An 11,515-nucleotide genomic window follows, 5' to 3' on the forward strand; every position below is an offset into this window, starting at 1 on the left:
GGTCCAAAAGACAGTTGGGGGTCCCCGGATGCTTTAAAGAGACAGGCTGAGATCTATTGAGGAATCAGATACTTTCCAGTGATCGGAGATACAACATCTCCTCTAGATCCCTCCTCTCATCAACCTTTTCTCTTCCTCCGAGTAGGTTTAAGCCGAGGCCTTTCTACAAACTCAGCCAAAGGACACGGACTCCGGATTTTCCTCTCGTTTCTCGCAGACTTGCTCTTCAAACCAATTTTAGCATGATGTCTTATCTCAAGCAACCTCCATACACAGTGAACGGCCTGAGCCTGACCACTTCGGGCATGGATCTGCTTCATCCCTCGGTCGGCTACCCCTGTAAGTACTTGCTGAAACTTGTCACTTTACCAGGGAACGAAACGTGCCGGTTATTTCATCTGGTTATTGCTTTTAAACGGGAATTACCAGTGGAATTCAGGGAAATAGAATGACCTCATTCCACTTTCAAAGCCTTGTTTCAAAGGCTTTGCTTGTGTGTATGTGAGAGAGAGAGAGAGAAACGTTTCTGCCCTGGGAGCGCGCCCAGTTGACTGGTCCTGCCTGAAGTGACTCCTGGGTTTAGGTTTCGACTCCAAATGCGGGGTGTTTTCACCTCGGACTGAAAGCTTTTTCTCTCTCTCTCTCGCGTTCACAACCAAATTCCCGACACGTTGACCGATCGGCTTGTTTTTTTTTCTGTTTGAAGCTACTCCGCGGAAGCAGCGGCGAGAGAGAACCACTTTTACCCGGGCGCAGCTGGATGTCCTGGAGGCGCTGTTCGCCAAGACCCGCTACCCGGACATCTTCATGAGGGAGGAGGTAGCTCTCAAGATCAACCTCCCCGAGTCCAGGGTGCAGGTGAGCAGGGTACACTGCACCACACCAACAACTGCACCGGAGCTTCCCAGCGTTTGGACGCGCGAATCCCGCTCGCCCCAGAGAGTGAGAGAGAGAACTGAAAAATGGGATGGGGGGATATTGAGGGAAGAGGGTGGGAGACTCCGCCGGGAAATTAGTTCATGACCCACAGCGAACCCAGGTGCCCGGCTCTGAGCTTCTGTGAATGGGATTGAGAGCGAAAAGCCGTAAACTCTGAGATTATTTCCAATCAAAACAGTGGATTTAAGACCTGTCAAGTCAAACATGTTACTTCCGTGTAAAGTTTTGGACGAACAGAACACACTTTCCTACGTCCTTGTTGCAAAAGGAAAACTGAAGAGAGGCCAGATAAAAAAAGTTCCTTATATTATTTCCTTATGACTAACGTACAAGATAATGTTGACCACAAAAACAGTTCTCGAAGTGAAGGGGCCGGTTAATTCCCTGCTGGCTAAGATACGAATTTCGTGAAATAGAAAAAGCATAATATTACATTAAGATGATTTGCCACAGCCTTGCTAACAGAGTACAGCCACTGCACTGCACTGGTTTCAGGTTTTGGCTTTTTTTTTGGTAAGAGTTGAACTGATTTTCCTCTGGTTTTGTTTTAAAGGTTTGGTTCAAAAACCGTCGAGCAAAGTGCCGCCAGCAGCAGCAACAGCAGCAGAACGGAGGGCAGCATAAAGTTCGGCCCAGCAAGAAGAAGAGCTCGCCAGCCCGGGAGCCGAGCTCGGAGAGCGGGGCGAGCGGTCAATTCACACCGCCCTCCAGCACCTCGGCGACGGTCATATCCAGCAGCAGCGCCCCGGTATCGATTTGGAGCCCCGCGTCCATTTCTCCGATTGCCCCCGATTGTCTGTCCACGTCTTCGTCCTGCATGCAGCGCTCCTACCCCATGAACTACACCCAGGCCTCGGGTTACACGCAGGGATACGCCGGATCCACGTCCTACTTCGGGGGAATGGACTGCGGTTCGTACCTGTCCCCGATGCATCACCAGCTCCCAGCCCCAGGGACGGCGCTCAGTCCCATGGGCACTAATGCGGTCACTGCAGGCCACCTCAATCAGTCTCCGGCCTCCCTCTCTGCCCAGGGCTACCCAGCCGGCGGATTAGGCTTTAATTCCACCGATTGCTTGGATTATAAAGACCAAACAGCCTCATGGAAACTCAACTTTAATACTGACTGCTTGGATTACAAAGATCAAACATCTTCGTGGAAGTTCCAAGTTTTGTGAAGTGTTGGGACTCTCTTTGAAATTGGACAAATCATTCCAATGTTAAACCTTTGGAATGGAGAGCACATGACTTACCGTCATTCCAGTTCTTGTAGCCAACCATCCGGTTAAACCTTTGGAATGGACAGGACGATATTTGTAATCATTCCAAATGTAGCCATTTTAAAGTTGGCCTTTAAAAACAAAACAAAAGGACCATCAGGGCTGTGTGAATTGTGCGATTGGTGTCACAGATGCACTACTTTATTTAAAAAAGAAAATGTTTATAAGGGTTCCATATGTAGTTCTGAGAGACAATCAATGTGTGTCTTATATCAGTGGTACATCTGTGTTTTTATTTGTGCTAGACTCAAAGCAAGTATGATCTGCTGTACTGTATGCAAGTGTGTGAACCCTTTGTCGCTGTTGAACTCGAGCGGTGGGGGAGGGGGTGGGCATGGTTCTGCTGTTGTTTAAAATGGAGCTAAATTCTGTTGGAATAGGTACCCACCATTTGTTTGAAATGAGCGCATTCAAACATAAGCTGAACTGTGAAACTTCGTGACTCTAGCTGCATCTTTCACACGGGCGCTCAAACTATTTGTCCTTATGAACCCAATAGCTTAAAAGATGGCCGGTTGTATTGACCCCACTGAGGGTCAGGTGCTCAGAAGTTGGTTCTTTTGTTTGCAGGTGTTAATAAAGTAATATATATGCATAAACATCAACCATACCGGAGTCCACAGATACGGACGACTACTTTAAAGTCATTCTAGCACAATTTTGATTTGTCTTCCACGGCTAAATCTGAAACAATATTCAATAAAGTGGAAATCCTGCGGCTCGATGGCACTTAGTGGGTGTGTACAAAACTGCATGACTTCGAGTCTGCCATTAGGGTCCATTAGTTTACCAAATAATGTCAGTTCAGGAATTCCATTCCCTCCCTTCTGCCCACCAAACCCCAGCCCCCACCCCTCCACTCCCATCATAAGACATGAGGGTGAGAATGTGCTTTTATAGCTTGCAGCCAATCTGTTAGAGCGGCGAAAATTTGCACTGTACCACGTCTATTTTCCTTTTGTTTTTTTCATTTTAGAGGCACAGATATAAGCTGTTATGTTTATAAGTTTTAAAATGAGAAGAAGACAAATTCTTGTAGCAACTGATGCACAAACGATGCCTGACTTAGAGTGTGTGTATACATATATCATATAATATATACATACTCCAACCTGCAACTTCTGAAGCTAAACAAACGCTAGGCGCTTTACTTGTCTATTTTCCTTGAAAGTTCTGAAATTTTATCGATTTTTTTATGTACAGGATACTTTTGTATTTCTTCTTAGTGTAAAAATGACGGGGCTTGATCTGGATTCCAGTCTCTACCACCTATTTTCCTTTTTATTAGGTATTGTAAGTGTTTTCAATGTAAATGTAGGTAAGATATAAATTGATTCATAAATTGTGCTTTTTACACGTGAACTTTTGTCCATTTCAGATATTTATTGTCCAACTAATTCATATAAATATTCGGTTATGTACAGTGCTTATTTTATGATAGATAAAAGGTCTTGTGAAATTTCGATCATTTCTTTATAATAAATATCACTTTTGCTGCTGAACTGGTTAATATTAGCTGCCCAGCTCATCCATCCTGGTCCCACCCATTATGCTGTTACTCTCCTAATTTGGTGGCTGATTAAAGCGGATTTAGTATGAACCTGCGTACTATATTTCCTAACACGTTTTGCAGAGACTTAAATTTATTCTTGAATTACATGATTGTGACAGCACATATCAAGTGTCTGAATGCGAACAATGTAATTGGATGGAAATGCAGAATCTGTTGCAAACACAACTGCAAACATTGGCGTGGTTCCTATGAGCGCCTGAATATCTCATCCACCACGACAGGACACCATATATGCCGATTTTATTCTTTTTGAAAGATAACTTAATGCACAATCTCAACGTCTCAGTCTCACTTTTAGCTGCGAGAAGACGTGAATTGGTGCAAACGTTACTAATTTCCAAAATATGTGGAGAGATGGTAAATATATACAAAGGGGGTTACAGCTACTAGTGTATTTCAGCTCTCACAGTACAGCCATTTTCACAGTTTTAAATTATTTTGTTTGGACTAGGATACCAAAAACTATTTGGCTCACTCATCTTTAAATGCATCGTACACTAAGCCCCCAAGTCACTGAGCAAGCTTTTATTTCTGAGCACAGAAAACTGCGCAATGGCCGCTTTATTCAATTGACTTTCAACATATAAATCACGCGTTTAAGTAACACCCTTCGGACATGAAGGGGATTGTTAATCGTGACCTTTTTACTCACACACTCTAAGGAAAGCATTCAAAGCAAATCGGACCTGCTGACAATATTAGTTAATTAAAGAGTCCTTGTCTCAGAATCTTTCATCTATTCAGATTTACAAAGAACTTTGTGTAATTTGCTCCGTTCGAACTACAGACTATTTCCCACAAAAACTGACCTGTTCCCTGCTTACGTTGAACCGTCATTTTTCGGAGAACATATACCTGCTAGATTAACTGGAATTTATTATTACCCAATATGGAGAATGGACACCAGAAGTAGAACACACCGTTCTTCATATATCGATAACAAATAAATAGCCACTCCGTTATTTCGGAGATTTTATTTACTTACGAAATGATTTATAAATCAGGAATTATTTCGCTATCAATTGTAATTTCAAGTTTAACTTTGAGCTCGGTATATTTGAGACTGACGCCTTGGTTAAGGAAAGGGCGGACAATTATGGGAGGTGTCTTGAAAGGAACTGCTAAATGCTACCTTTCGATTAACACGGTTCAGTTTTTGACCTAGGCAATCTGAGGGGCTTTTCTAATTAAACCTTTTTAACAGTAGAATCAGTTAAACCAACTTCAGTGAGAAGAATGACAGCAAACTTGACCTCAGGCAAGTGGAACGCCCACTTACTTTGCTGCTAATCAGTATTTCCCATCCAAAAGACCTGTTTTGTTGGTGGTGGACATCATAATCGTGTAAATCCGGAGAATATTACATCAGTGACAGACCGTTCTGTCCAGCAAGTCTATATTTTAAAAAGATCCAACTGTACCATTTAGTCTAAGGCCGTTCTCTGTCACTTTCCTCTTTTGCAAGCAATTGTCTATTTCCATATTAAAACACCCCGACTCTGCTCCAACAATCTATGTGGAAAAAACTTCATTGTATTCTGTGGGAAGATTCCCCTCCTCCCTGCCCGCTCCTCCCCTCACCCCTCAATCCCGACCGCCCCCACACCAACACCCCGGCGCACTGCGTTGTCTGTACGTTTGTCGTTCCAGTCGGTAAATAGCATCCCTGGTGCATCCAGATATATTTGTTTACAGTACATTGTCTGTGGTCTATGCATGGCTGTTTATCATTGGGTTTCAAATTTTACAGCATCGTTTCAGCTGAGCGCGATATCCGGTTCCCATTTATTGACTGATATCTAACCGCTGACTGCTCTGATAAAAACAACTTAATTTATATAGAACCTTCCAAGATGTAAAATCGTCGCAGGACCTTTACAATGGCGGTTGAAATTAGAATTCCAAAAGAATCGAGTCTTTGCCCTTTAATCTCTACTTGTGCTTCGCATCAAGGCGATTTCATTGCGGAATTGGTTCTTCTGGGAATCAGTCACGTTAGAAGTAATTGCATCTTTGGAATTCAGAAAATTAGCATTTGCCCGATCTAAAGTTTTATTGTGTCTTTTTTAAAATATGTGTAGTACAGGCAACAGAATCTTACAACTTCTAAACTGATACATTCAGCGAAAAACAAATCATGAACATCAGCCTCCATTCAAATATTATTCTCCGTTTTCTGTCATCACTTTTAAACATTATCCACATTGTTGATCATCTTGGCGACAATAGTGACATTGCGCATTCCAATGACGATTTGGGAAGCAGAACGCTTCTGAGCAGGAGCGGAGGAGTTTATTGCATAACATGTTTTAGAACTGACCCAGACGGGAAAGTCGACCAGCTGCTGATCAACTGCCTTAACATTTCACACTTTCTCACATACACAATCAGGAGAAATTCTGGAGATTTCCTTCATTTTCTCATCTTGTTTCTCTTTTCATTAGTGTTATTCACTCGAGCTGCCCATAGCAGCCTAGCTCACATACCTGACTACACACAGGTTGGTATCAAAGCGAAGCCATCAACATGCTCCAGTTGAGACAATGACGTTTAGCTCCCCACCCATTCTGCTTATCATTCACACCCTCGTTCCCGAAATTAAACCATTTCACCCAAAATACGTAGCCTATGTGTTGGATACAAGCTCCCGGTTGAAAGGGTTGAACAAGTCATTCACTATAATTCCTTGGGAATGATTTGTCCCGATATCCACCAAACGCGAAGAAACATTGACCCGCATGTTTGCGGAGGTGATTCATTCAGCACAATAACTTGCACGAACAGTGTCTTTGTTTTGCAAGTCTTAACATGAACTGTCAAATCTTCTCCATTTCGTGGTATGTGATCAATTTTTTTTACTGGTGTTTTATAGATAATACATCACCGCGAGAAGCGACTGTGGGAAGTAATTTGACCAGCAGTCCGTGTGCTATCTTTACCTAGAGTGAATAACGATCTCAGCTGTTCAAATGACACTAAGATTAACATAGTGCATGATCCTCTTCAAGAAAGTTACATATGATACATTAACGCTATTAATCCAACAAGAGATGCCAGTGATACAGGCACAAGCCGAACTGCGATGATTCAGTCTTTAAAGTAACAAAACTCAACGACAGACAAAGTAAAGCTTAAGGCAGCTCAGTCCAACCTTGTGAATGTGGACCTTAGGACTAAAAACTGGCAGATGAATTAGAATCTAAATATGTTCCTATTTAATTAAACGGGACGGCCCAGTGGTTAACACTGTTATCTCACAAGGCCAAGGACACGAATCCGATTCCAGCCTCGGGTGACTGTATGGAGTTTGCATATTCTCCCCGTGTCTGTGTGGGTTCCCACTGGGTACTCCGGTTTCCTCCCACAGTTCAAAAAAGCGTAGGTTACGTGGGTTAGCCATGCTAAATTGCCTACAATGTCCAAGAATGTACAGACTGGGGTGGGTCTGGTGGATAGGAGGATTGGCGTGGACTCTATGGGCCGAATGGCCTGCTTCCAAATTGTAGGCATGCGGAAATCCAGACCATTCCAAGGACAGGTATATCATGGAATCTAACTCTGAATGTTGCTTTTCTTTTTCACGTGATCTACAATATTGACGAGATTACATTTTGTCGTTGAATTCAAAGTGACCCGTCAGCAGAACTATTCGCACAGAACTGCGGTGTTGTCGGAGCTCCGAGCTTCTTTAAACACACCAGGAAACACCGATGAAAACTCAAGTGTGTACTGTGCTAATATGATGTAAGCTGTATACCAGCCGATATTTAGTGGGATACCTACAATTGATCTGTCCGTATATATTAGGTGTTATTTTTCGACACCTAGAAATCCACCGCAGCGGAGTCAGCACCAAGAGCGGAATCAAGGCTGCAATTTCAAAGGTGTGATCGCCCCTCCCAATTGTTTATTATCCGATGCAAAAAAGAAGGCAGCACCAGACAAGAGTTATGGGTGAATGGACAGTCCACTCACATTAACACCTGATACATTTGCAGAAACGTTTAGATTCGGTCATCAGCATCTTTTCAGACAACGATACACCTCAGTTGTTCCTGTAAAACAGATAGACCGTGGAGGTTCCACGGAGAAGCACATTAAGATTTAAACAACAGAAACCACAAATTGATAGCAACGGGCAATCAAACTGTTCGCTACGTCCAACCTTGAGTTTAGGAATTAAACTCACTGTTGAATATGGGATATTTGTTGATTGCACCAAACATTGAAATATAATGGGGGGCTCCGGACACATCTTCTCGGTTATCTTTATTATGACGCGTTTTGCAAACGGATGATGTCTTTAAGTATCAATACTGCTTCTTTAATTTTATTTTTTCGCAATATTGAACATGATCACTTCAGTCACATCGGTCAGAAATTAGCACAGGCAAAGAACTGGGAAGTCAACGCAAGGCTCGCGCTGTCATTTGAACAAGCGTCTCGGGGCAGGTCCAGGTGAAGTGGTGCAAAGTACAGTCCAGGACAGTCCCTGATCTCTCACACACGCACATGCTGCAGTTTGCAAAAATCCAAACATACTCCAATGCTTATCTGTTGTGAGCAGTTAGGACTTCTTAATGGTGACTTTTTGGGGGATTTTGGTCTTATTCTGAACATTTCCAAATACAAAAGACTTGCGTATGTGAACCGGCCGCATTCTGCAGATGTTTTTAATGATTTGACCCAAATCGCAACTAAACTTCAAAACTTTAGAACATAATCGAGAAGCTTTTTTTCCCTTCATTAATAAACAGAAATGGGATCAGGATGCTAATTGCGAATCTGGATTAGTGCTCTCAAAGATGGGAGGGATGAGTCTAACTGATTGCGCCCCACATTACAGGTATTGGCGTCTCACCGTTCTGTTTGACAGGCGGTGCCCGCTGCTCACTGGATCGATTTGCCACAAGTGGCTCCAGTACACGTAGCAAATTATAATTTCAACTTTTTCATCGAACAAAACCACCCAGCCTGTAGAAACGCGCAATCAATACACGAAGTACATTATTTCAATAGCTTACATTTAGTTAACTGAGTTTATCAGACACAATTATTTTTAAATTTAAAAAAAAACTAGAAGTCCCATTCGGGATTTGATGGTATCATTTGTAATCCTGAAATACAGCGACTGCAATGAAAGCGCTGCTGCCCACTAATAGATTCAGAATATGGACACGGTTTGTTTGCTGCATTGCTTCAGTGTTCATGGCCGTGTCTCAAACGAATAATATTCAAGTATTTAAATGTTGAGTTTTCAGCTATAACCTCACACAACACATTTTTACCCTGAATGAATCCGTTAATCTAAAATGTTGCTTAACCGTCCGTTCTTAGATTTAATATGCTGCATAATTCTTAGTAAGCAAATGTTTTTATTCGTTTTGAGGTTTTGATATTTTTACGGAATGTTCAGATCCCAGTATTCTCTATTCGTCCATTTGTTAATACAACCTACATTCGTCACTTATCGAGCATTGGCAGTCTATTACAGTTCAGAAACACTTCCAGTCCGATCCGCTTCGTATGCTGAGATGTCCATTCCAGCTTCCAATCGGGCCCCTGCTTCGCCCGAACGCTCCGTTAACTTTGCAATTCCTGGTGTAGATCTTTGCCGCATTGCCCATTGCTTTAAATATGGGCATGAGCAGCTGATTCTTGTTTGATATCGTCTGGATCATGTTTTATTTTAAAATCCCAGAGTAAATTCAACATATTCTATTCAAGATACACAACAGAAATTTGGCGTACACATGCATTGCAAAACTGTTTTCCGTAATAGTTATAAAAAGCATTAACGATTAAATAGCGCAGCAATGACACATTTCGCAATGCATTGTACAAACTGAAAAAGGATATGAATGTTGGTTTCTGAGACCAGAAAATACTGATCCTTAATCGAGTTTGCGGTTTAAAAGGGATTGGAAAGGACTAGGCGATCCGACATTCAGGTTAAACCACCTAGTACCTTTAATATCCTCACAGGCCGTGAGTGAGCATAATATCCCACTTGCTTTAACATGTATCCTCTAATAGCAAAAATAAACGGGGTTTTCTGGGGCGATATGTGTAATTATAATCATAACTCCGACTTTTATCACGCTGCAAACGATTAAACTGACACGACAATTGGTCAGAATAAATTCAGTAGCATTTTAGCATTACCAGTTTTTTTTAAAAAACTTTCGATTTTAAATGAGTGACACCGATTCTGTCTGTCCAAACGGTAATCTGGCGAGTTAGGTGGTCTTTCTAGACGCATCACCAGGAACTTTCTGGGTGCAAAGATTCACTATCCCAGACCTTTCCGCTGTCACATCATGCTGGGCATGGTCAGTGTTGTCATTTTCTGCTAAAGATCGTCCTCCTGTAGAGATGTACTGTGCCTCAGCAACCCCACCCTCGCACATCCCCATAAATTGAGATTCAAGTGACTTGTCTCACCAAATGTCCTTGATTGTCCATCTAACCAAAGGGGAAAATGCCCCCAATTTCTAACACAACCCACATCATTAGGAGACATTGAAATTTAGGACAGAACAGCTTACATTCTAGAGAATTGATGTTCATTCCTGAGCAGGATGGTATTTTGCTGAACTCACTTAGAAAATCCCTCGACTGATCAGGTTTTGGAAGTGTACAGCACACGCCCCGAAAGTAACAAAACCTGCTTCACATTACAAACATACTCTCACTCACTCAATCTGCGAGCTTCTATTAAAACCTATCCGTGGGTGCAAATCGATGTAACGTATTTTGATGGCGGATTACAAGCTTCTAATGGTGTCTGGTAAAATAATTTCTCTCTAAACACCCAGAAAGTGGGAGCGGTTAAGAACTGGATTTAAAACCCTCTGCTTGGTTATCAGCTTACTGCAATTTAAATCCAATGTCCTTAATCGAGCCCGGGTTTTATTTGTTGTTTGTGTCTAAGAATGTTGAGTTTCCTAAATAAACAATAAAAAGTGGAAAAACAATTTGCGTTTGTTTTTTTTTCTCTCTAGAAACGTTATTTTTGATTCAAACTGTCAAATCAGGAATTTCACCCATTGGACAATAATCATTATACGGATTGCCTGCTAATAGACAATTCTCTTTGTACTGACTGTAGTGTTCTACATAGAGGGAGGGGTCATCTGAACAATATTGTTTTAGCCATAATACTTTGAATAGAATACCATATGGTCTCATGGATTTCTTTTGAAAGACACACAGCAATATGTTACTGTATTTGATATTTCATTCAGTGTAAAATCATTTTCTTTAAATCTAACATTGGTATTGATCAGGATCGTTTAGTTATGACATATTACATATGTTTTAATTTTAAATTTTGAATTTATTGGATACTAGCTTAAATATTCAGTATTTCCTTCAATTCAAAATATAGTTTCCTTCATATGATTTCCGTTCGTTACTGCGACCCTATGCAATACTGAACAAATGGACACACTCGTCAATTCTAGAGCAAATGGATGTTTAACAAATACACCAGATTTAATACCGATACTAATTACTATTAGATTGATGTATCTTATCCTGCCTTTGAAGAAAATATGATTTAAATGGCTCTCAATCAGTTCAAGGTATTCATTACGCAGTTTGAAGTAATTTAAGTAAACATCAGCTACGTTCTCTTAAATCAAGTTTAGAAAGAAGGCTCGCGATCTCTAATGGGTGATATGTAGTCTTTGTTCAGTTGTAGGATTGGATGTTTCAGAGCA

The 11,515-nt window shown here is 41.5% G+C and overlaps 1 protein-coding gene across 1 annotated transcript; it reads left to right on the plus strand.

The window, feature by feature from the left end:
- Window positions 1–242: 242 nt before the first annotated feature.
- Window positions 243–2,116, plus strand: otx2b (orthodenticle homeobox 2b). Its single transcript, XM_060828423.1, has 3 exons — window positions 243–339; window positions 707–858; window positions 1,493–2,116. The coding sequence occupies exons 1-3, from the start codon at window positions 243–245 to the stop codon at window positions 2,114–2,116; spliced, it is 873 nt and encodes a 290-aa protein (XP_060684406.1).
- The last annotated feature ends 9,399 nt before the right edge of the window (window positions 2,117–11,515 follow it).

Source organism: Hemiscyllium ocellatum, chromosome 8 (assembly GCF_020745735.1).
Source record: "Hemiscyllium ocellatum isolate sHemOce1 chromosome 8, sHemOce1.pat.X.cur, whole genome shotgun sequence".
NCBI lineage: Eukaryota > Metazoa > Chordata > Chondrichthyes > Orectolobiformes > Hemiscylliidae > Hemiscyllium > Hemiscyllium ocellatum.

What these genes read in the sequence shown, in the direction of transcription:
- otx2b (XM_060828423.1), top strand. Translation starts at nt 243, where the DNA reads ATGATGTCTTATCTCAAGCAACCTCCATACACAGTGAACGGCCTGAGC. An exon ending in TCCCTCGGTCGGCTACCCCT is followed by an intron (nt 340 to 706) that starts GTAAGTACTTGC and finishes TTCTGTTTGAAG; the next exon opens with CTACTCCGCGGAAGCAGCGG. An exon ending in TCCCCGAGTCCAGGGTGCAG is followed by an intron (nt 859 to 1,492) that starts GTGAGCAGGGTA and finishes TTTGTTTTAAAG; the next exon opens with GTTTGGTTCAAAAACCGTCG.